Source organism: Guillardia theta, assembly GCF_000315625.1.
Source record: "Guillardia theta CCMP2712 unplaced genomic scaffold GUITHscaffold_19, whole genome shotgun sequence".
NCBI lineage: Eukaryota > Cryptophyceae > Pyrenomonadales > Geminigeraceae > Guillardia > Guillardia theta.
Genome location: NW_005434655.1, coordinates 656,504 through 680,278, shown reverse-complemented (window position 1 = coordinate 680,278; position 23,775 = coordinate 656,504). Strand labels below are relative to the sequence as shown.

At 53.3% G+C, this 23,775-nt stretch overlaps 9 protein-coding genes across 9 annotated transcripts in view; 4 read left to right on the top strand and 5 right to left on the bottom strand.

Moving 5' to 3' along the window:
* Positions 1 to 75: 75 nt before the first annotated feature.
* On the bottom strand, positions 76 to 1,663 carry GUITHDRAFT_93499 (hypothetical protein). The gene is made up of 2 exons (XM_005836075.1): positions 402 to 1,663; positions 76 to 184 (listed from the first exon to the last, which is right to left on the bottom strand). Exons 1-2 carry the CDS (start codon positions 1,640 to 1,642, stop codon positions 133 to 135), a joined length of 1,293 nt encoding a protein of 430 aa, XP_005836132.1. The 5' UTR covers positions 1,643 to 1,663; the 3' UTR covers positions 76 to 132.
* Positions 1,664 to 3,178: 1,515 nt separating this feature from the next.
* On the bottom strand, positions 3,179 to 4,897 carry GUITHDRAFT_55464 (hypothetical protein; the record flags this gene model as incomplete). Its single annotated transcript, XM_005836074.1, has 3 exons — positions 3,179 to 4,035; positions 4,174 to 4,298; positions 4,362 to 4,897. Coding segments are annotated over 3 exons (1,518 nt in total), but the record flags the coding sequence as incomplete, so codon positions are not given.
* A 1,420-nt stretch (positions 4,898 to 6,317) lies between these two features.
* On the top strand, positions 6,318 to 6,847 carry GUITHDRAFT_136313 (hypothetical protein; the record flags this gene model as incomplete). Its single annotated transcript, XM_005836073.1, has 2 exons — positions 6,318 to 6,344; positions 6,410 to 6,847. 2 exons carry the CDS (start codon positions 6,318 to 6,320, stop codon positions 6,845 to 6,847), a joined length of 465 nt encoding a protein of 154 aa, XP_005836130.1.
* A 1,759-nt stretch (positions 6,848 to 8,606) lies between these two features.
* On the top strand, positions 8,607 to 11,514 carry GUITHDRAFT_85890 (hypothetical protein; the record flags this gene model as incomplete). Its single annotated transcript, XM_005836072.1, has 2 exons — positions 8,607 to 8,628; positions 8,910 to 11,514. Exon 2 carries the CDS (start codon positions 9,271 to 9,273, stop codon positions 11,512 to 11,514), a length of 2,244 nt encoding a protein of 747 aa, XP_005836129.1. The 5' UTR covers positions 8,607 to 8,628; positions 8,910 to 9,270.
* A 1,531-nt stretch (positions 11,515 to 13,045) lies between these two features.
* Positions 13,046 to 15,640, bottom strand: GUITHDRAFT_136311 (hypothetical protein; the record flags this gene model as incomplete). The annotated part of the gene is made up of 6 exons (XM_005836071.1): positions 13,046 to 13,321; positions 13,365 to 13,463; positions 13,636 to 13,717; positions 13,831 to 14,098; positions 14,271 to 14,381; positions 14,665 to 15,640. 6 exons carry the CDS (start codon positions 15,638 to 15,640, stop codon positions 13,046 to 13,048), a joined length of 1,812 nt encoding a protein of 603 aa, XP_005836128.1.
* A 691-nt stretch (positions 15,641 to 16,331) lies between these two features.
* Positions 16,332 to 17,734, bottom strand: GUITHDRAFT_136310 (hypothetical protein; the record flags this gene model as incomplete). The annotated part of the gene is made up of 3 exons (XM_005836070.1): positions 16,332 to 16,382; positions 16,707 to 16,742; positions 17,198 to 17,734. 3 exons carry the CDS (start codon positions 17,732 to 17,734, stop codon positions 16,332 to 16,334), a joined length of 624 nt encoding a protein of 207 aa, XP_005836127.1.
* Positions 17,735 to 18,389: 655 nt separating this feature from the next.
* On the top strand, positions 18,390 to 18,813 carry GUITHDRAFT_68262 (hypothetical protein; the record flags this gene model as incomplete). The annotated part of the gene is made up of 3 exons (XM_005836069.1): positions 18,390 to 18,557; positions 18,618 to 18,677; positions 18,724 to 18,813. 3 exons carry the CDS (start codon positions 18,390 to 18,392, stop codon positions 18,811 to 18,813), a joined length of 318 nt encoding a protein of 105 aa, XP_005836126.1.
* An 87-nt stretch (positions 18,814 to 18,900) lies between these two features.
* Positions 18,901 to 19,937, bottom strand: GUITHDRAFT_105222 (hypothetical protein; the record flags this gene model as incomplete). The annotated part of the gene is made up of 6 exons (XM_005836068.1): positions 18,901 to 18,965; positions 19,014 to 19,098; positions 19,150 to 19,287; positions 19,329 to 19,462; positions 19,515 to 19,659; positions 19,704 to 19,937. 6 exons carry the CDS (start codon positions 19,935 to 19,937, stop codon positions 18,901 to 18,903), a joined length of 801 nt encoding a protein of 266 aa, XP_005836125.1.
* Positions 19,938 to 20,885: 948 nt separating this feature from the next.
* GUITHDRAFT_136308 (hypothetical protein) overlaps positions 20,886 to 23,775 on the top strand; it is a gene marked incomplete at both ends in the record, with an annotated part of 3,923 nt that continues 1,033 nt past the window's right edge. The window contains 7 exons of the mRNA XM_005836067.1: positions 20,886 to 21,692; positions 21,744 to 21,879; positions 21,929 to 22,068; positions 22,282 to 22,383; positions 22,424 to 22,501; positions 22,714 to 22,858; positions 23,063 to 23,108. Coding sequence (XP_005836124.1) covers positions 20,886 to 21,692; positions 21,744 to 21,879; positions 21,929 to 22,068; positions 22,282 to 22,383; positions 22,424 to 22,501; positions 22,714 to 22,858; positions 23,063 to 23,108 — 1,454 coding nt within the window. The remainder of the gene's footprint in view (positions 21,693 to 21,743; positions 21,880 to 21,928; positions 22,069 to 22,281; positions 22,384 to 22,423; positions 22,502 to 22,713; positions 22,859 to 23,062; positions 23,109 to 23,775) is intronic.

Below are 23,775 nucleotides of genomic sequence, written 5' to 3'. Positions count from 1 at the left end.
GGGGAGGGAGCCGGGGGGAGCCGGGGGGAGCTGGTGAGAATGGCTGAAAAGGCAGGCGGATGAGAAGGAAAAGTTACAATAGGAGAAGTTATAGTCACAACGAGTACACAGATTCCTGCATGTTTCGTTTCCTTATGTTTCCTTGCGCTGATTTGCTCGCCTCTTGAAGGATTCAATCCAGGAGCTGGGAAAAATTGATCAGTGAAGGGACGAGTGAAGGGATGAATGGCGCAAGGCAGGGAGCGGAGAGGAAAGAGGGAGCGGAGAGGAAAGAGCAGGGCGAACAGCAGAACGCAAGTGGAAGAAAGAGGGAAAGGGAGAGGAAAAGGATGAGGATGAAGACGACGTTGAGACCAGGGGGGGGGCGGACGCGGACGGGAGCAGGGGTGGAGGATAGTCACCTCTGAGTGAGCTGAGGAGTCTCCTCTACGATCGTATGAGGAAACGCTGCTGCCACTGCCTCGTCCGGATTGCGATGGTCAACTCCAGCAGCTGGAGGATGCAGCGCCTGCCATGCCGAGCGGTATCCGTCGCAGACCCCCTGGAAGATTGCTTCCCTTCTGCACTCCAACCTTCCGATCTCGGAGCTGTTCGAGCCGAGAGCGATGGCGAGGAGCTGGGGGGTGTCCTCTGGGGGGTGGTGGGCCGCGTGGTTGAGCGCAAGGATGTCCCTAGCGTACGTCTTCTTGTGCTCCTGGTTGACGAGGTAGTCGTAGATGTGGGGGAGCTGATACCTGCGGAGGAAGAAATGATCCATCATCTTCTCCTCCATCTTCGACTTCTTCGGAACCACATCCTGCTGGTCTGGCCTCGTCCGCAGCACCAGCACGTGCGTGAACCCATCCTCCACCGCCGACTTGAACGGGATGGGCTCGTACAGCTGTGCATCGGCGAGGAGCGAGTCGAGCCCAGGGAGGGTGACAAGCGGCTCGGCGATGGCAGGAAGATTCATGCTAGCTGTCATGCACCTTGTCATCTCCCGCAGGGAGGTCCAGTGACCATGCTCCCGGTCGAAGACCACCGCCCGCTGCTTGCTGACGTCACTCGCGACGATCTTGAGAGGCACCAAGGCCTCGTTCCTGCTGAACGCCTCCCAGTCAAGAGGACGCAGCTCCTCCACGCAGGTCTGCAGCAGGTACGGCAGGTTGAGCAGCGGACGCCGCGCCCTCATCCCGAGCGTCTCCTTGATCGACCTCGGCATCAACCATCGCAGCCACCTGAGCCCGATGAGCGGGAGGATCTGCGAGCGGTCGATGAAGTTCTCCTTAGCCCGCTCGTCGGTCAGCAGGTCGTAGTACAAGGAGCAGCCGTACTGCGGCATCCCGAACTGATTCGCGATCCAGTAGGCTCCGATGAGCGACCCCGCCGACGACCCGTAGACCGCGTCGAAGCAATCATGGAATCCAGCGTCCTTCACTGCCGCAGCCATGCCCGCCGCCACGCACCCGCGCATGCCTCCTCCTTCAATGGCTAGAGCAACCTTGAAGCCATCGCTCCTCTGCCCGGGCTTGGAAGACTCTCTTCGGCGCTGCATGAGCACTTGGAGGACTGGATGAATAGTGGCCTTCTTGTCCAGTGCAACATCTCCCACGATCTTCATCTCCTCGAACGAGAGTCTCCCAGCATCTAGCAGCTCATCCATCTCATCTACCGTCCACACTTGCCTCTTCTCGACATCGGTTCTCCTGGAGTTCCTCTGGTAAAGCTTGTCTTTCAGCTTGTCCTTCAGTCTGTCCACCAAATTCCTCTCGAGGGGCTCGTCTGCAGGGATGACGGCGCTCGATTTGACCCCGAGTCTCCTGGAGCACATGCTTCTGGACGCAGAAAGACTTCTATGGGCAGAAATGGGATTGCAAACATGAAAACTCTCACAAGATCGAAGGCAAAGAACCAGCATCTGCAAGAATTGTCATGATTTGTCATTGCAACAGAGGTCGCCTCTTACCGAGGCCAACAAGCATTTCCTTCGCTCGACACCGCGCATCCCTGCCATCATAAGAGTAAGTAAGGACCAACATGGAAGCGGCTGTTACAGAGCACTCTCTTTCAAACTAAGTCATCATTGGTGGTGGAATCACTCACTACATCATGGAACTCATAGTCGACCCTCAATGTAATCGAGATACATCGAGTTTTGAATGATTTCATGCCGGCATGGCCCTCAGCTTGTTCATCATAGATCATCGCATCCTTTCCTTCCTCATACCCTCCCCGCGCCCTCCATCGCCTCGTACCCCTGCACCAGCGCCCGTCACAGGCCATCTTTCGTATGAGTTTGTAAGACACCGGGTTTTAGATTTTAAAAGTGTCGCTATCTTTGGAAATAACTCGGTACCTCTACTCGAGTTTGTACTGAAGGGTTTTATACATAAAATATAGAGGATCGATTTCAGAACAGCTCTTAAAACAAAATTAAATGAAATATATTCTGAAATTAATCAGGTTATTTCCAATTTTGTAGTCTAAATTATTGAAAAATTTGGAAATTACTCAAAATTAATCATTCGTTCCTCCTAGTTTTAAACGAATACATCGAAAATACCTCTTTTCAAGTCTCAGATTTCAGTCATTCACCAAGGCATCCCTATCCCTCAATGGCAGGATTTCACCCACACTACCCCACCCCCTCCATACCCTTACAGTACCCCACCCCTTTCAACTTCTTGCACTGCCGGCCGGGCCCGCCGCTTCTGACGAGGCCCGGCCCGCGGCCCGTCGCCAAGGGCCGCCGGGCCGCGCGGTCCCGCTGAGGGGGGGGGCGCGGGCCGGGCCGGCGTCCCCGCCGCCACGGTCACGCGTACTACGGTACTAGGGTAGTCACTGAGGGCCCGCCGTGACGGGTGGGGCCGGACATTCCGAAGTTCAATAGCAAGCCTCCGGTCCCGTATCAGTGGCCGCGCAATTAGGCTTTGCTTTACTGACTGCAGTCACAGTGTACTTGGCTCTTGAAAAAAGTCACAAGCCTGTTTGACGGCCAGGCCCTTGCCAGGGTCACAGTCGGAGCCTCGGAGGCTGAGCCCGGCTCACCGCGGCGGCGTCACTCCGACGAAATTATGGTGATGGTGCCGTCTTCTGACCCACAAGTGAAATGAGATCCATCACTTGACCATGCCAGGTGCATGATATTTCCTCTGCCTATGCAAAGCACGTTCTCTGTAGTGCAGCAGCATACATCTAACAATGTCACAACGCCATTTTCAAATCCAGAAGCAATCTTGTCTCCATCTGGTGACCAAGCAACACTTGTCACCATCCTAGCGGCCGTACGTGTTCTACTGTTGTTGTTGAGCTTCAAAGGCTTGATGCTGCTCACCTCCCATACAATTACGGATCCTTGATCAGATCCAGTTACAATCTTCCTACTGTCTGGTGACCATGCGACGCTGGTATAGACAGCAGTCTCCAGTTCGATAAAGCAGCGTTTGAAACATCTTCCGCTGCTCACCTCCCAGATCCTCACAGTCCTATCCCATGAAGCCGTGGCGATATTTCTCCCATCTGGCGACCAAGCGACACTCGTGACGCGACGTTCGTGGCCTCGAAAGCACCTGATCTCCGAGCCGCTGCTGACCTCCCACAGCCTCAGAGTCATGTCCCAGGACCCTGATGCAAGCAGAGCTCCATCCGGAGACCAAGCGACGCTTGTGATCGGCTCTTGATGTCCTATCAAGTCTCTGACTTTGCCAGGGTTGCTCCCGCTGCTCCATAGACTGATAATCTTGTCCTCCGAGCCCGAGGCAATCAGCTTTCCACATGGAGACCATGCGACACTCCTGACATACCCGGCATGTCCTTGATAGAGCTTTTGTGCGTGAAGTTTCGTGCCAGTCAGATTGAATGTCCGCATCGTCTTATCCCAAGATCCAGTGGCAATCATCTTTCCATCTGGGGAGCATGCGACGCTTGCAACTCGGTCAGAGTGCACTTTATAGCTTTGTAGAATTTTCCAACAATCTTGCTGCCATATTCTCACTGTCTTGTCACGGGAGCCCAAGACGATGCTCAGTCCATTAGGTGAACAATCAACGCTGTTCACTGGAGCAGAATTCGAATTCTGACCGCAAAGAAGTTGTTCCCATTGCGAGAACAGTAACGAGGGTTGTCTTTTCCATATCCTCACTGAGCCGTCATCAGAACCAGAGATCAGATCCCCATTCTTGGACCATGCGAGACCCGTGACCAAACCTGTGTGTCCCTCACAGCGATATAACTCTGTGGACATTGCCGCACTCCATAACCTGATTGTCTTGTCCGAACATCCCGAGGCTATTATCATTCCGCACGGCGACCATGCTACGCTCATGATTCCCGAGGGTGAAGTTGATCGATCAGCCTTGGGAGAGGCTTTGAATGCTGAAAACAGCATGGTAAAGAAGGACTGGCCTCTTTGATAGCGAGTTATTTCATGCCCAGACGATACACACCATATCCTCGCCGTATCATCCATGGAACTCGACGCAATTCGATGCCCATGTGGTGACCATGCAACGCTTGTTATCTTGTCTGTATGTCCTCTGCAAATATTGATTTGCTTTCCACTGCTTATCCCCCATATCCTCACTGTCATGTCCTCAGACGCTGAGGCAAACCTATCCAGGAAGATGGGGGAACATGAAATACTTGTGACACTGCCTGTATGTCCCTCGAAACGTTTCAACTCTCTTCCACTCATCTCCCACGTCCTGATTGTACCATCCTCAGAAGCAGACGCGACAACCTCTCTTGTTGGATCTCCGATCCATGCGACACAAGTCACTCGCTGTGCATGACCTTTCATGCAACAGATCTCTTCTAGGCTTCTTTGGTCCCAGATCCTCACTGTCTTGTCCCAAGAACCTGATACAATCCAGTCCCCTCCAGGAGAGCAGGCAACGCTGGATACCTCGTCAGTGTGGCCTCTACATATCTTGACAGTATTCCAGAAGCCTTCATCGCTTGGTTTCAGTCGTTTGATGCGTTTGGCAGCTGCAGCCTCCTCCTCCTCCTCCTCCTCGTTCCCTCCGTTCCTGCGTTGCCGCTTCATTCCTCGCTGTCTTTGATCCGACGGCTTCTGCCAGCTAGGAACCATTTTCAAATGCATGTTTATATTTCAAATTTAATCGTATAATTTCGCTTTTGGGTGAGGGCAAATGCGGCAGTAACGCTCTCGCATGGGTCTTGCCCGGTCCTCCTCACAGGAGCCTTGCGCTACTGCTCTTCGTCCTGATCCTTGTTCCCTTGCTTATCGTGCCTGCCGTCGCTTGCGTGGTTGCAGTCATTGAAGTGTCACGTAGTAGTAGTATTGAAAGATCATGGCAGAGCAATCAAACAGTCGAACTGCGCAATATCACGGCCTTCAAGAACGACACTGTCATTCCGATGCGATGAACAGCTACTCGAAGGTAAAGAGTCGTGTGAGAAAGAAAGTCGAACTCGAGAAATAAGAATCCTCCGACAAGATGTCAATTCTCTCTTGAGCACCTGTAGTTTGATGCTGAAGTTCCATCGCAGATTTGGAGTTACATCCCATCGTGATGAAGCTACCGGGCCCTGTTCCATCCGGGGAGCCGCAGATATCAAGGGGTGGAGACCTGGCTGCTGCAATGACGACTGCACGCACGCACGCGACAAGCAAAATGGCGTCATCAGCTGATCGACGTTGCTGGAGGAGGACCGCGCGCCGCGACTGATGTCAGCAGCAGTAATGTTCATCACTTAGACTAGGCTCTTTCTGTAAAACATGCAACTGTTTAACAGAGCTTTTTGCAAGATTGCTTCTTCCAAGGTTGAGCTTCAACCGCTCAACACTGACATACGAGCCTCGCGACCTTGAGCGAAACCTTCCTTGGGAACAAGTTGTGTCAATCGTGTATAGAAGTGAACCCAACAGCTGCTAGCATGGTACGGGATCAACGAACACGCTCTTCTGCTGCATGGGATCTGAAACAAGTAGAGTAATCAAAATTCCTCTCACGTGCAGACGAGCAAACAAGAAACTTGTCGAGTTTGTCATAAATTAATGTACAAATGTTGTCTCAAATTAGATCACATAAACTAATACTTACGAACTATCACTGACACTAGGCAACCTTGTTGGAAGTCCACTCCTCTTTGCTTGATCATGGAGCCGCAGTATCAGCCCAATCGAGTTTTGCAGACACCTAACACGTTTTAAGGTTTCTTCGGACAATCCAGCCAGGCGAGTTTCGTCGAATTCATTGTACAAGACATTGCTTTCTGATTCATCCTCCGAAGAGTTTTCAGTTGAGGGAAACTGAAGTGAAAAGTTTTCTTGGAGCTTGATAGTAACGCTGGATGCAAGTGACATCCACTGTAGAATGTGTAAAGATACGTTGACGACTGTCGTACGTAGTGGCTGAGCTGGATCGAATACTTTGCCTCGAAAGCTGACAGAAATGGATAACAACAGGAGAAGTTGGGAGAGGACGAGGAGGACGAGGAGGACGAGGAGGACGAGGAGGACGAGGAGGACGAGGAGGACGAGGAGGACGAGGAGGACGAGGAGGACGAGGAGGACGAGGAGGACGAGGAGGACGAGGACGAGGACGAGGAGGACGAGGAGGACGAGGAGGACCAGGAGGACGAGGACGAGGAGGACGAGGAGGACAAGGAGGACGAGGACGAGGACGAGGAGGACGAGGAGGACGAGGAGGACGAGGACGAGGACGAGGACGAGGACGAGAACGAGAACGAGAACGAGAACGAGAACTATACTGGGTCTTGGCGCTTACGTGTGACTCGAGAACAGCTGGCTCAAGGAGAGGACAGGAGGGTAATAAAGGGTCCGAAACCTTTTCTCGTCACATGGTCACATGCAAAGCTGTCACGGACCGGAACTCCGCAATAAGGTACCCGTGATATTCTGCGGAAAAGTACCCCACCATCCTGGTTTTATGCCCTCTTTGATCGCTGATAACCTGTTCTGGGGGAAGTACTCCTTTTTGATAACTGAAAAGAGGTGCTTTCAATTTCTACCAGCCGGTCACGAGGAATCATCGGTGCATCCCTCCGCAATCAAGGATTTCAAAACGATTTCGTATTCAGTTTAAGTCATGTTCAATTTGGAGTAGAGATTATTCATGATTCATCCAGAGATTTCGGAAACAATTTTTACTTGCCCTTCAAGATTCGATCTGCTTGAAATTATTTCGAGTATATTTGAGTAAACTCCTTCGAGTAGGCGGGCCTTACAGCCTCCGGCCTCCACACAACGAAACAGAAGCTAGCTAACTTCTTTACTCAAAGTTAAGTTAAAGATCAGAAACAGAAGGGTATCAGTGAATCAGGGGTTCCATTCAGATACATTTTCACGTCTCTATACTATGACAGTTCAATTTCACAGAAAATAATTCCAACTTAGTACAATTGAGATTGAAAATTATATACCTTCTCGGAAGTTCCGGCAACAGACTGCATAGATTCAAGCTGCGTTTCACCACAGATCTAGACGTAAGTCGGCGTCAGTGAAGCCTAGTAGTAATAACTGCCATCTGGGACTGATCACAGAACGGCAGTGATGCCCTGATTTTTCATCCTGCCTGGATCGGAATCGTCGCTTGGATCAGGCTACGGATATTCGGTGGCCGGCCGCGCCACGCGGCCCCGCGGCCGCCCACTGCGGCGAGCGCGGCGGCCGGGCGGGCTGTGGGCGGCCGCACCGGGGGCCGGGCCGCACGGCCCGGGCCCGCGGCTCCCGGAGTCCCTGGCCGGCCCAGACCGGCCGGCAGCCGCACCGCGTCCGGCGGTCCTATCACCGTTCAGTGCCGGGCCGAGCCTGCCACCGGCCCGGGCCCGGTACACTGACCGGGCCTGGCTCCGGCGGCCTGGGCCACTGAGCCTGTCGCCGGGCCCCGGAACCGAACACGGAACCCGGCGTTTCACTGTTGCCCCGCGGCCGGGCCGCGGCCGCGCGGGGGCGACCCGGCGAACCCGTTGACAGAGTCTGATCCGTCAGAGTCACTGCCCGATCCGACTGGCCGCGACTGCGCGGCCATCACGGATGCCATGATTCCGGCCGGGCGGCCGAATGGCAGCCTACTTTTACTCAAAGTTAAGTTAAAGATCAGTACGAGGACAATCACTGAGTCAGCCAGTGTGACTCCGAGTGCGGCCTGAGTCACTGCGACTGACTGACTTTGAGTAAAGTGTGACTGTGAGCCGGCCGGGCCGCGCCGGGGCCCGCGGCGCCGCCAAACGGCGATCCGACTGAGTCAGGCTCATAACTACTGAGTGGCAGGAATAGAACAATAATTGTACTGAGTTCATGGTACTAACAAATATATATACATTTATAATAATACAAAATAAAAAAACATGTAAGAGATATCAGTACAACGATCAGTAGGGAAGGGGGGCTAATGAATAGAAATTGAGTTATTAAAGTACCCACCCCGCTTGTCAAATGTTCATACTATCCCAATAAAAATACCCCTTGATTTGGTAATAATTTCCGTATTTTCAGAGTAGGTGGGGTCAAAATTGTTTGCCAGGTAGGGTGGTATATGATTGGTAGGGATTTGTGCCTACCCAAAGAAGGGTAGTTATCGGGAAATGGAGGGGTGGGGTGGGCGAGGGTCGCTTTCGATCAGACGCGTGGCGAGCGATGGCAACAAGCAAAGGAAGCATCAGGTAAGCGAAATGCAGGGAACGTCGTTGCGATGCAGAGCAGGAGGGCGAGAATCTAATGGTTCTATAGAGCATTGCACTGGCAAAGTACAGGATGACGGCAAGAGGAATGAGTGACTAGAAATTTGGTTCGGGTTGTTTTAAGGAAGCAACGGATCGAAAGAAGGGTTGAAGGATCGTAGGATTTAGAGCATCTCTGATTTGACTATCATGCAAACAATCAACATTCATCGTCCTGACCTCACATGATCGGTCGATCTCTCTGACGTGTCCTTTCCTATCAGGTTCAGAGCTCACGACATCCACACTCTCAAATGTGCGGCAATAGTGCAGGCGACCAAGGAAGACGTCGTCTTTGATAAAGTCCCGTTGAGCACGCAGTTGAAAGGCTATCCTCTTTACAGTGCTGGAACGGTGGAGGTCTTTGGCTCGAACGCAATCTGCCGATACATCCTGTCTGTGGCGTCCGACAAGGAAACGGTGATTGGGCCCGATCACGCGAGTGAAGGGAAACTGGTCGAGGAGTGGTTGGAACAGGCTGAAACAGCCCTTGACAAGTCGGCACTGGGATGGTTCACAGACATCGCGTTCGGTGCCGCAGACACTTCTGCGCATCAGTCAGAGGCTGCCAAATTTTTGGAAAAGATGGAGAAGGTTTGTACAGCGGGTGCTCCGAAGCCCCTGCTCAGCAGTCTATCTCTTGCTGACGTAGCCATATGGGCTGCGCTCTACCCTGGTTATGGTGCTGGTGGTGTTCTGAGCGACGCAGACAAGTCAAAGTATCCAGCAGTGGAGGAGTGGTTCAACATGATGTCGGGGGTTCAATGCTGCAAGGACGCGCTTGTACGACTGAGGTGCCGATCTGCTCGCACGTTGCTTCCTCCTTCAAAACCGAAGGATGCAAGTGAGGAGAGATTCTACATTACTACGGCCATCAACTATACCAACGGAAACCCACACATGGGTCATGCCTACGAGGCGGTGACCTCCGACATCATCGCTAGGTGGCATCGCGCGTATGGACGGAAAGTGTTCTACCTCACTGGAACTGACGAACACGGACAGAAGATTGCAGACACTGCGGAGAACCTTGGTGTGAAACCGATTGACATCTGTGACAAGTATGCCAATGCATTCCAAGAGCTGAATAAGAGGCTCGGAATTTCAAATGATTTCTACATCCGAACCACCATGGATAAGCATAAGAAACTTGCACAGCTTTTGTTCTTGAAGGCTGCAGATGCTGGGGATATATATCTCGATACCTATGAAGGATGGTATAATGTGAGGGAAGAAACATTCGTAACTGAAACGGAAGCCCAAGCAAGCGATTACAAGGATCCCTCATCTGGAAAGCCACTCGAAAAGCGCACGGAAGAATCGTACTTCTTCCGCATGTCTAAATATCAAGATCGCCTCCTTGCGTACATCGAGAAGAATGCAGACTTCATTCAGCCCGTCTTCAGACGCAATGAAATCCTGGCGAAGCTGCGTGAGCCCCTGAGGGACCTCAGCGTCTCTAGAACAAACTTTGATTGGGGTATCCCTGTGCCTGAGCACCCTGCGTTGAAATCAGACAAGAAGCATGTCATGTACGTTTGGTTTGACGCCCTCTCCAACTATGTCACCGGGTGTGACTGGCCCGATGGCCCAAATCGTGACTTTTGGCCCGCCAACATTCATTTGATTGGCAAAGATATCATTTGGTTCCATTGTGTAATCTGGCCATGTATGCTATTCTCTTGCGAGATGCCCCTTCCAAAGTGTGTGTATGCTCACGGCTTCATCAATGATAAGGAGGGCAAGAAGATGTCAAAGAGCTTGGGCAATGTTATTGACCCTCATGAGCAATTAGACAAATTCTCTTCGGACTCTTTCCGCTTCTACCTTGCCTACGCCTCTCCCTTTGGTCAGGACATCCCCTTTGCAGAGGAGGGTCTGTCCACTATGCACAATGCAGAACTTGCCGATTCACTTGGAAATCTGATGCACAGAGCGACCAACATTACTCAGAAGTACTGCGGTGGTAAGGTTCCGGATGTCACAGCTGAACCTTGCTTTGACTTCCTCCGACTGTGCGCCGAATCATGTGCAGCTTACGAGGCCTTTCAACTGCAGGATGCTGCCATGATTGTCTTGACAGCGGTCAAGGATACCAACAAGTATCTTACTGAGTTGGCTCCTTGGCACATCAAGGCCGACCCGGCCAACGGGGTGACAGAGGAGCAAGCGCAACACAAGAGGATGGTCGTCTGTCGATCGGTGCTGGAGGCCATGTACATTCTCGCTCACTTTCTGCAGCCTCTGCTTCCCAACGGCTCCTTAGAGATGTTCTGCAAGCTGGGAACCAATCCGGTCAGCATTCCCAAGCTCGATCCTAGTTTCAACAATCTGAAACCTGGAACCACTACCCATGTGGGAGATGTTCTCTATGCGAAGATTGAGAAGACAGTCACCGAGCAGAAAGAGATCTTCCCTTGCGACATGCGTGTGGGCAGGATCGATAGCGTGGAGGACCATCCAGAGGCAGAGAACCTGTACGTCCTCAAAGTGTTTCTTGGAGACGAGCTGGGAGTCAAGACGGTCTGTGCTGGCCTCAAGGGGAAGTATGAAGTCAGCGAGCTGCAGAGCAGAAGCGTCGTCGTGCTGATGAACCTGAAGCCTGCGGAGTTCAAGGGGATCAAGAGCGAGGGGATGGTGCTTGTGGGTGACCAGCAGAAGCCCACCAAAGTCCAGGGGCTCCTGCAGGTTGCTGACACTTCCGTCGCCCCTGGGACGAAGCTTGAGGCCAAGGGGGCGGACACAGTGGTGGCCGAGAACATGGAGCTGAAGGTGTTCCAGAAGCTCGAGCTTAAGGTGAGATCCCTGCTGGGGTTCTTGCTGGGATGATAATGATGAGGTGGCAGGTCGGAGCTGGGCTGCAGGTGACCTACAAGAAGTCGATGCCGGTCTTGGCTGGAGGGCATCCGATTGTAATGCCTCTATCGTGCCCTCTGCTGGGGTCTTGCTGATGATTGGTGTAGGTTGCGGAGCGAGTGAAGGAGAACAGCAACGTGAGATAGGAGGGAGGACGAGAGAGGGGACGAGGAAAGTATCTTCAGTGGGATATGACCCTTCCTCCTGGTCGAGAACAGTCAAAATATTTTATCTGTTTCACGTGTCCTCTCTGAGGGAGTCGGGGCCTGTCCTGGTCTTATCTCTGCTCCTCCTCCTGCGCTCCAGTGGTGGCCTCCTGAAAGTCGAAAGTGTCACCGGAAGCTACAGTGTTGTGCGACTTTACTGCTTGTTGTCATCACCTGATACATGCTCTTCGTCGCTGCCCATTTTGTCGGCGTTTCATGGGGAAAGACTCCCTTGTAGCTCCTGCTCTCGAATCAACCTCATCCCCTTCCTCCTCTCTATGGCCCTTGCTCCAAGTGACCTTCCTCCGTTCCCCTCACTCTCCCTTCCCTTTTCTCGGCTCCTCTCACCAGTATTCCTCCCACCACTCAAGCAGGATGGGCCAGTAGTTCTGCTTGTCGATCGGATCAAATGGCGAAGACCACCTGGGGCAAACTCAGTCCTACCCCCTCCCTTCCTCCTCTTCCGCCACACCCTCCACCTATTCCGTTCTCCTACTCCTCTTCTCTACCACCTCGCACCCCCGCACCCCCCAGCGCAACTCCTCCTCCTCCTCCTCCTCCTTCTCTTGTCATTCCCTTCCTGCCATGGCTTCGGCACGCCACTGTAATCGACTCCCATAATTGGGAGATGAGGATCGGACCAGATGTGCTTGAAGAGACCGGCCTGAGCAAGAGACGTCAGCGATCATGCAGGACTAGGAGACTAGGAACAGGAAGGAGAAAGAAACAAGGGAAGTAGAGAGGGAGGAAGAAGTAGAGAGTGGGAGGAGGGAAGTATACAGGAGGAGGCAGAGGAGTGCGGTGAACATAGAATAGAATGTACCGTCCTCTTCCACGCTACAACGGTGGGTGGTAGGAAGGAATCGACGAAAGGGAGCAACAGCCCGCGATCCGAACCCTGTGCTTGCGCGGTCAGCGCAGGAAGCAGAGTCACGAAAGTTAAGGACAGAACGAGAAACAGATTTTCAGGAGGAAGAGAAGAAGGAGGAGAAGGAGAAGGAGAAGGAGAAGAAGGAGAAGGAGGAGAAGGAGAAGGAGAAGGAGAAGAAGAAGAAGGAGAAGGAGGAGAAGGAGAAGGAGAAGGAGAAGAAGAAGAAGGAGAAGGAGGAGAAGGAGGAGGAGGAGGAGTGGGGGGGGGGGAGGACTAAATGGAGGAGATGCGGGAGACGTCACATCGAAGGATTGCGCTGACTCGGCGTAGAGTTGGAGGAGCTGATGGGTGGCGAGGGAGGGCGTCAGGATCATGATGCAGGTGGCGATGGCCAGAGTTGCGGCAGAGTGACGGAGAACTTTCCTTCCTAGATGGTCATTGAATTGGACTGCAGCTGGCGGGTGAGCAGAGCAGCGAGGGCAAGAGAGTCGCAGGTCACCGTCGGGCGGAGCGGAGGGGGAGGAGCCAGCAAGAAAGCCTTGAGAGCCGTCGAAGAGCTCGTCTGGGCAGCTGAAGAGCTGGGAAGAGCCTTCAGGTCAACAGCTGGGCAGTCAGCTGGCCCGCAGCTCACCAGGCTGTCAGCATCCACGTAGAAGACCCGCTGGTACTCGACGAGCTGCCACAGGTGGAGCTTCGAGTATCCCTGCCCCGAGTCACTCGCACACCCCAGCTTGGGCCCAGCTCACCAGTTCCAGCTCGTTGCGGCTATCGAGCTGGGGGAGTTTCGACCTGATCGGGTCGACCCAACGGATGAGGAAGCCCTCGACTCTCGCCTCCTCCTCCAGCTGCTGCTTCCAAAGCAGCTGGTCTCAAGCTCGACGTCAGGTGGGCGTAACTGCGCGTGCTGACTCGCCTCTCTCGACGCCAGGATGACAAAGTCTCTTGAAGCACGACCGCGACAGGCCCAGCTGCCATTCAGCTGAGGTTCAGGAGGTTGACAATTGCGCGGGTTGTCACCGGATGGAGCGCAGGGCGAGCAGGGCGCCAACGGCGTAGCTGTCGGTAGCAGCCAACGTGACCCAGGCGGTCTTGGAGCTTCCTTGGGATGCGTCGGGGGGAGAGGGAGGAGGAGGAGGAGGAGGAGGAGGAGGAGGAGGAGGACCAGCAGCAGTGGGAGAAGGAGAAGCAGGAGCAGACAGGTTGCCTCCGGACCTCCTTAGGGCCTCGGGATAGGACAAGTGGAGGATGAAGGTGCTTCCTTCCACTGGCTCCCCTTGCGCGTCGAGCAGAGTAGCATGCAGAAGACGATCGCTGGAGCTCTCGAGCGGCGGAACCAGCACACACCCTCTGGATACCTCCCCGCTGGACAAGGCAAGACTTCCTCCTCTTCCCTCCTCCTTCAGCTCCTCCAGCCGGAGCAGCGGGGCTGCGTCCTGATCCTGCAGCTCCCGCAGGAAGATGTAGGAGATAAGGAAGCAGACTGCGAACAGGTTTGTCACTGACTTAGGAGGAGGAGGAGCAGGAGCAGGAGGAGGAGCAGGAGGAGCAGGAGGAGGAGCAGCAGGAGGAGGAGCAGCAGGAGGAGGAGGAGAAAGGTATGAAGACGAGGACGAGGACAACGGAGGATGAAGAAAGTTCAATTGCTGCCTCACCCTCTTCGTCTGCCTCCTGTCGGAGCGGAAGAAACCTCAACAAAGCCTGAGAGCTGGTGCTGGAGAACACGACGTTCTTGCAGCTAGAGAGGAGGTGGAGGAGTAAGCGATCTGACGAGAGAGCAGGAGCAGGAGCAGGAGCAGGATGAGACGTACTGGTGCTTCCAGAAGCGAGAGAAGCGCCCGTGGCAGGTCAACTCCATCTTGGGGTGGCTGAAGGAGACGGGAGCAGACCGGATAGAGTCTGAGGAGGGAGAGGGAGAGCATGAGGAGAGAAGGTGAGAGGGAGGAAGAGAAAAGAAGTTGAGGGGAGGGAAGAGAAAGGAAGAGGAGGGGAAAGAAGAGAAGGGAAGTGGAGGGGAAGAGGAGAGGAGAGAAGGGGGGGAGAAGGAACCTGAGATTATCTTGAGATCGACGGTTACCTCCTCGTACAAGCTTTCGTCAAGGTCGATGACCGTGCTCTCGGCCCCTTCCTGGGCCTCGAACACGATCAGGCGGAGTCGGAGGAGGTGCTCCCCTGCTGGGATGCCCTTGAGAGTCTCTGCATGGTATGCTTGACGGGAGGAGAGGACTTCCGTGTCTTGCAGCAGCACTTGAACGAGGAAGCGAGGAGGTGGGTCGTCGACCTGGTACGCCAACTCCAAGGAGGAGGAGCCATGGACGCTGTGCTGGAGGGGAGAGAACAACGTGAGACGGCGAGCACGCGACCGGTCAGGTTGGAACACAAGATAATCCTCCACGGGTAGCCACCACAGCATGAAAGTTTGCTGCTCCACCTGCCCCCGCCCCCACCCCTGCCCCCGTCCCTTGTGCATGGACGTCAGGAGCCTCTGCTGCTGCCGTGCTGCTGCCAGCTCCTCGATGCTGCCATGGATGCTGGGAAAGATGTCAGGAGCGCAAGCATACGGCTGCGAGCTGCTCACACACCATTCGCCCTCAATGAGCTGGGACGTGCCGATGCTGGCAGCTGTTGCTCCCTGCATGACGTGTGCCTCTACATACCTGACCTGCTCCCTCCAGTGCTGGCTGGTCAGCCTTGCATACTTGACGCACGTCAAGCTTGTTCGAGGTACGACGAGCTCACAGTCATCGCAGATCGCATTCTCACTGTCAAACAACCTGACTCTCGTCATGTTCGCAAACAACAAGCTGCTAATGCCATGGAATGAAAGTCTCAGGCCTCCACAGCGTGGAAGTTCTGCCCGCCGACTTTCAATGCTGTAGGACAGGACCAACAACGACTCGTTCGGAGCATCGAATCGCTCGACGATGAAGTTGGTCACTTCGATGGCATGATTCATGGAGCGATCGAGAAGGAGGAGGAGCAGCAGCAGCACCGAACATGTGCGAAAGTTCCACTGAGAGGACATGTGGAGGAGACAGAAGCATCTAATTAAAGTGGCAGGTGAGGGGAGAGAGGGAGAGAGGAGGGAGAGATCTGCTCGTGTCTAGAGGTGCAGAATGAGGAGGGAACCGGGGGGTAGAAGGAGGGAGGGAGAAGGAGGGGGGAGGAGCTGGAGATCTGAGAGGGGGAGGGAGGGAGGGAGGGAGGGAGGGGAGGGAGGGGAGGACAGGAGGAGAGAGGAGAAGAAGCGAGGAGAGGAAGATAGGAAGCGCGAAGGTGGAGAAGGGGAACGGGGGAGGGAGGGAGGGAGGGGGGAGGGAGGGACTTGGGAACGGGAACGAAATGAGTCGGGGGGATTTCACAATTTCACGGGGTGCAGAATGTGACAGGGAAAGTTTAGTTACATGCCGGCGATGCTTCCGGAGATGTGGGGAGGAAGGGGAGAGGGGAGAGAAGGGGAGAGGGGAGGGAGAGGGAGAGGGATGCGGAAGAACAGACGTTGAGTAAGAGGTTTGGTTAGATAGTTGTGTTTGGTTGGATAGTTGTGTTTGGCAACTTCGAAAGTTTCTCTTGACCTGTTTTGTCGTTTCTCAAGGCAAGAGACTTGCTATTTGCATTATGCCCATCTTTCCTATCCTCGTCTTCCCGGCTCATTCCTCTCCTGTTTCCTCCTCCCTATCTACCTACCTCACACCTTCTCCCTCCTGGTTTTCCCTTCACCCTCCCGCCCAGTATGCCTCCATCGCGCTCTCCTCTTCCGTGAAGACCTTGCCCACACTGTCACAGACAACTGTTCTATAAACAATAAGATGTTGAACTACGACGTGCCCACGATCCTTTACGGAGGCCCTCGATGAATGACTTGGTCGCCTGCTAGCAAATGATTAGCAGAAGGATGGAAAGACGAGCGAGGGGAGGGAGAAGATCGCGAGGATGAGAAAAAGCTGACGGATACAACAAGACGAGGAAGAGGGAGAGTGAGCTTGCGAAGGAGGAGGTGATCAGGAGACAAGGAAAAAGATAGGTTTGGGGGTGGAGGGGGGGGAGAGAGGGGCTTGAAACATAAATATCAGAAGACAGCGCGCAGCTACCTGCTTGTTGCTGCTGAGCTGAAGATGCTCCATGACCTGAAGAGAAGAAAGGAGAGAGGAAGGGGAAGGAAAGAGACAGAGAAGAGACAAAGAGAAGATGGAGAGGAGAGAGAGGAGAGAAAAGGAGATGGAGAGGAGAGGAGAGGAGAGGAGAGGAGAGAAAAGGACATGGAGAGGAGAGGAGAGGAGAGGAGAGGAGAGAAGGAAACAGTCAGGATGCAGGGGGGGAAATAACGCAGGGGTGGAACATAAGAGACAAGGTGCACATCACTAGAGATCGATATGAGCCATTCAGCAGGACAAAAGACAATGAGAGAACAGGCAGAGAGATGGAAGTGGGAGAGTGCGAGAACGGGAACGGAGGGAGAAAGAGGAGCCTCGAAGGGGGAGGAGAGAGGGAGGAGAGAGGGAGGACAGAGGGAGGAGGGGGGGGAGAAAAACATGCTTCTAAAGTAGCAGTCACAACAACAACGAGAGAGCTCACCACTGACGGCCTTCCTCTCATCCCCAGCAAAACTCCCGGCACGGCTGACTTCCCCCATGTCCTGAACCAGGCTCTTCTGCCTTGCAAGTAGCTGCAGCATGCTTCTCTTGTCGTCCACCTGCTGCTTCACCAGAGCAAGGGACTCCTTCCTGGCATCTGCGAGCTCCGACCTCACTTGCTGCGACTGTGCTTCCAGGCTGGCCAGGAGCTCCTGGTCCTGCATCATCCTGTCGTTCCTGCCGAGGATGATGTCGATGGAAGCTGGTTCCCCGGCTGGAAGCGCAAGGAATGAAGACCCAGACGCCTCGCCCGCCCGCTTCGTTCCCTTGGTCTGCAGCTGCTTTGCAAGCAGAAAGGAACGAGCCGTATCGTTGCTGCTGCTGCTGCTGCTGCTGCTGCCATAGCATGCGAACAACACCAGAAACATAATCGCAGAGGTGATAGCCACAGACCATCTGAAGACATCGCCCTGTCTCCTCGGATGCTTCACAACCAGGTCGTGTCCTGCTTTGAGGAAGAGTGAGTAAGGTGCAAAGCGCTCCATTGAGGCTATTTACCTTGCACGCTAGAATGGCTCGACATGCTAGAGAGAGGTTTTCAGATGTAACTCCGAGTGGGAAGAGAGTGGTGTATAGCCCGGAGGCGAGCAGGAGGATAGTACGACAGAAAGGGACAGGAGAAGAGGTTCAAGGACGATGAGATCAAGTGAAGGGGGAAGAACGAGGAGGAGGAGAGGGAGGAGTAGAATGAGCAGGAGCAGCAGGACGGTGCGGTCACTTGGCCATCGATGGCGGAAATAGAGAGCAGGGACAGGCCAACCCTCACAAAGCCTATTCCGTTACACTGGGGGATAATGTAACTGTTGTGTGAGGGCGCCGTTACGTTCCGGTTAACGGCGGTTGGTCTCTTTGACTAGAGTAGGCCATGGTCAGCGGACAAGGGGAGCAAAGAGAATGGAGGAATCATCGGAGAGAAAGAGCTTTTGACTGAGAAGATGATGAACTAGGATGCGATTCCTCATGTTCTGTTCAAGTCCCCTTGACTTTCATGATCCTGAAACTGTACACAATTCATCACAGTGGTCATCAATTGCTTTCATTTGCATCATTCAAAGAGGACGATATTTGCTCAGTTGCTGGTGCTCTGACTAACTCAGATTGATAGATACTGGATTAAGAATGGAGGAAGCAAGAAAGGAGATGAATTATCCTCTTGTTCGGGTAAGAGGTGAACAAAGAGCTTGTTACGGCTCTGACTTGTCTGCATACAAGCATACAGACATGAAGGAGGAGATGAGAGCAGAGGCAGTTGAAGTGATTGTATCTTCTGTGGAGAAATTTCAAAACAAATATGACCTCGCTGCAAAGGTGGGAATTTTATCATCTTTCTTCTTGTGGTAGTATCTGGAGCTCACGGCTACCCTCCAGGTGGTGAAAGAGACGATGGACAAGAAATTCGCACCCAACTGGCATTGTATAATTGGACAGGTAGAGTGACCTTTCCCCTGATCTTTTTGAGCTGATATGAGTGCAGGGCTTTGGATTTGAGGTGATGTGTGAAAGAAATTCGCTCTTGTACATGTTTCTGAATGGAAACCTGGCTATCTTGTTGTTTAAATTTTAAAGCATGGGCTTGTATCTCTACCAAACTTCGTTCAAACAAATACAAATATACTACTTCCTTGGAACAAACAGGTTGAGGTCAATCTACTTACATCGAGATCACAATCATTTTGCATTTGAGGCCATCCAGTCCCTCAGGAACAACCATCTCAACTGCCAGTGAGATCAGAATCGAAACAAACACCCTGGTGGAACCCTCACCTCTGCTCAAGTCAGACCTCGGCTGCGCCAAGTTTGCATTGGACGCCAACAGGGACTCCAGGTCCCAAAAGTTCAGCCTGGAGCTCTGGAAAGTTCAGGGTCAATACCTCCTTCTCCTTACCCAGGGAGTACTCACTTTTCCATGGAGACATATCCCCATGACCCTGTTGTCTGCCTTCTCCCTTGGGGTTCCCAGCGACGTACCCGAGCACCAGGTGCAGCAGCAGCATACTCCTCGACCCTCCTCCGTGAAAGGAGACGACTGTTTGCAGCACTGGGAAAAAGCAGATGAGGGGCTGAGTGAAGCTATCAGACCACGAATACCTCCAGCTTCGTACGACCCTGCTCGACTTCCTTCACCTTCTCCAGGAGGGGCCCGAGCCGATCGGAGAGGCCAGCCGTGCTGGGCAACGCCACCCCGCAGATTACTGCCCAATGAGCTCGAGCACCTGTGAAGAGACCTCTGGTTCAACTAGCGAGACCTCGAGACAAGGGACCCACCTTGCAGGAGGCAGGGAGAGTTGTCCTTGTCAGCGTCGTAGGCGATCAGCACTGGTTTTCCATAGGAGATCGCGGAGCAAATCAATTCAGTCGAAGGATCCTCGATGACATCTGCTGATACATTGCAGACTTCTCTTCCCAATGCCTGGATAACGTGAGATCCTTAATGTAATGCAATGCGCAAATCACCGCAAGATGTTGGCAGGAGAAAATCTCCCCTTTTCTGCTGAAACCCTTTTCTGTCGCAACTTTCAGAATATCCTGGACACTGGGAACATTCTCTCCTCCCGTCTCCTTGCTGCAAACAAAGACAGACGCCATCCGCAATGCTACAAGGCCGCAACTTGGACCATTCTGACGCAACGATTTCACATCCAGGGTGAACAACGTCCAGGACCCATCTTCATCAGCTGGTGATGCCATGTTGAAGGAAGTTGTGATGTCAGGATTGTTGAAGGCAGTGACTATGTCAGCATTGTCGCTCTCTCATCTCAGCTACAACCAGCTCGTCCCCCTTCCCCCCCCCCCCGCCCCCGCCACGCACGCCATCTCCTCATCGCGCAAAACAAGATGGTGCCATGTCAGGTTTCTTTTTTTATCTTTTACACTTGTAACCCGGCGGCGGGCCCGGCCACCGGGTTTCATCCGACTCACTGAGTCCGCCAGCCACAATTCGATACTTCTTTACTCAAAGTTAAGTAAAACAAAGTACGAGCACAATCAGGAGCTGTCCAGTCCGGTGAAACTTAGGTAAATTATAAGGTCCATACAAAGTTAAGTTGGCTTTTTGACTTCCAGGTTGTGACCAACTACCCCCCTTTTGGTTGGGCAATGACCGGGTAGTCCTGGGGTCACAAAGAAAAACAACTACCCCGTCACCCTCCACCCCCACCCTCCTGTCGTTTGCCCCTTGTACCCCATCTTACAACGGTCATGATGACTCCAGTACCCCTCCATTACCCTCCAAGTACCCCTAGGGAAACCACCCATGATGTTGATATGACGTTACCACCTGACACCACCACCCCCCTCAAAGGGTCCAAAGTCAACGTGAACATCAAAGCCAAGAATGGACGGAATCGTATCGTGACAAGGACAAGGACAAGGACAAGGACAAGGACAAGGACAAGGACAAGAGAAGTCAGACCACTCATGTTCTGCTGAGATTGGGTGGAGATGATGAGTTGTGACGACAGAACTCTGCGGCACGGAGCTGTGAAGTTCACCATGGCGTTTGAAGGATAACAGTCTGGAGGTGAACGACGGACGTGTGAGCAAGGTCCAATCAACAGAAGCTTGACAAGTTGCGACCATCTGACAGCAGCCCTTTCTTGTCACTCTTGCTTCTAGCTCCCGCAAACACATTGAAGCATGTATCAGCCCGGATCACACTTCCAGGCTTGGCAGCTAAGCCAGCGTTCCACATCGATTGTGCGACGAGTGTTTGGCATACATGGCGGAATCGGAAGACGAGGAGGGTCTCGACTTATCCATCCGCTGTCTCCCTTCAGCAAGAATCTGGCCTTCGTGTCAGGAGTAGCACTGATCTACTGCTGTATCACCACACCCATCCAGCTTTCCTTCTTGTGGAACCGACCGGTGTGTCCAAGGCCCATCGAGCTGCCGGTCGACATGGCGGCAGAAGCTGTGTTCGTCATCGAGCTTGCGCTGGCTTTCTTCACTGGCTTCTACCGTGTGGACGGGGAGTACGTGGACGATCTTAATGTCGTAGCGTCTTCATACCTCAGAGGCTCCTTAATCTTCGATGCGATCACAACGGCTCCGATCTCGTGGGTCGAGTTCTTCGTGCTGCTGGGGATCTGCAAGCAGGAGACGGACCTCTCGTATGCTGACTTCGGCTACATCTTCGCTCGGGCGCCCCTGCGCATGCTTCGCCCGCTGAGGATGATCAAAGTGTTCCGCCTGCTTCGCCTTATCAGGATGATGTCTTCCATCAGCGAGTACAACTCCTCCTTCAGCCTGTGGGTCAGGAAGGCTCTGTACCTGCTAGTTACCCTCGTCGTCCTCGCACACATCTGCCTCTGCGCCTTCTGGCTGGTCAAGGAGCTGACTAACGAAAGCCTGGTCGACTTCGTGTCGTCATACGGGCTCGACGACGGAGATCTGTGGGGCAAGTACATTCTTTCAGCATACTTTGTGAACACGGTCTTCACGACGGTGGGTGGAGTGCAAGTTGAGATGTTGTGAGAGAGTTGATGTGCTGCTCAGGTGGGGTTCGGAGATGTGACAGGGACTAACACGGCCGAGAGACTTTTTTGTATCTTCTTGCTGTGGATCGGAACGACGTGCTTTGCGGTCTTTGTCAGTGAAATGCAGGAGACAGTCGTGAAGATGAACGCGAGAGGTGAAGTCTGGATGTCAACGCGTGTTCAAGGGAGTTGACTGGTTGTCAGGGAACTCAAGGAAGGAGCGGCTTGAAGATGCGAAGATCACATTGCAGGCGTGTAATTGCGACAAGCTTCTGTACGAGGAAATCTTGTCGTGGGTGAATTTCTCTCACACCATCGATCAAGATCAGGAAGAAACCTTGAAGGTGAGAGATTAAAAGATGGAGATCATCATCATCATCATCATCATCATCATCATCATCATCATCATCATCATCATCATCATCATCATCATCATCATCATCATCATGTAGTTGTAGTTGCAATGTTTGCCAGTTGCTTTCGTTGGATGCCTTACGTGTGTGATGACGACACCGAGGAGGAGGAGAGGGTTGCTGCATCTGACACAGAACAAACAGTTAATGAAATCTCTCCCGGATGACCTCAGGGAGAAACTCGCTCAGTGCATCGACCGGGGAGTTCTTGCTGGCATGCCCGTCTTCTCAACGGTCTTGACGATGGTCGGAGGATCTTGAGATGACGTGTCGCCTTGCTCTATAGGTCTCAAGCCCCTTCCTGCCGAGCTTCCTGTGCGCGCTTATCCTGGAGGCCGAGTACATGCTGCTGAGGCTGAACGAGGTGAGGGAGGAGGAAGCGCGTATGGTGGAGGGAGAAGGGAAAGGAGGAAAGGGAGGGGGGGGGATGCACGCGTAGAATGCAAGCGTGACGGAGGGAGGAGCAGGAGCAGGAGCAAGAGCAGGAGCAGGAGCAGGAGCAGGCGCGCATGAGGGAGGGGGGAAAGAGCGGGAGCGGGAGTTGGAGGAGAGCGCGATCATGACGGAGGGTTGTAGGTGGTGGCTACAGAGAGAGAGATTGTCGACTGCCTTTACATCATTCTACGAGGAAGCGTCAAGGTGGTTTCAGACTCCGGGGATAGCATTGAGACTCAAGTCTTCCTCTCGAGTGGAGATTATTTCGGAGAGTTTGCGTCGATTGGTGAGAATGGGGAGAGAGGAGAGAGGAGAGAGGAGAAAGAGGAGGGGAAATGGAAGGAGGAGACAAGAGGGGAGAGGAGAGGAGAGGAGAGGAGAGGAGAGGAGAGGAGGGGAGAGGAGGGGAGAGGAGGGAAAAAGAGGAGGAGAGGGGAGACTGAAGTTGACTGAGGAAGTGAAATGATTTGACTGCTGCAGAGGATTCAAGGTTTCGTGATGGGGCCTTCACCTTCACAGCTGCTAGTCAAGTCTATGTGAGACTCATCACAAGGAAGGTCAGAAGCTCATCCTCCTCCTCCTCCTCCTCCTCCTCCTCCTCCTCCTCCTCCTCCTCTTTTCCTTCACATCATCCCATCCAATCTCATCTAATCCCAACCATCCTCCCCTTGCTCATCCTCCTCCTCCTCCTCCTCCCATTCTCATCACCATCACCATCACCATCACCATCACCATCATAATCATATTCATAATCATAATCACCACCATCACTATCATCATCACTATTCTTCATCATCATCATCATCATCATCATCATCATCGTCATCATCATCGTCATCCTCGTCGTCATCATCTTCATCTTCTTCTTCTCTTCTTCCCTGAAGTTGCTTCCAGACTTTCAACAAGATTCTTTCGAGGTTCCCGAGGTCGCTGCAGCGGGGGGTTCAGAGGGCCGTTGAGAGAGCAAAAGTCGCCAAATCGCCGGGTGGAGCGAACCGATCGCTCAAGGGAAAATTTCAGAGAACTACCAGCTCTTCGTACGATGACTCCCTGCTCCTCCTTCCTTTCATCTCCTCCCTCCCTCCCTCCCTCCCTCCCTCCCTCCCTCCCTCCCTCCCTCCCTCCCTCCTTCCCCACTCTTTCTTTCTCCCTCTCCCTCCTCTCCCTCTCTCTCTCTGCTCATCGCTTTGCTCTTCCTCTCTT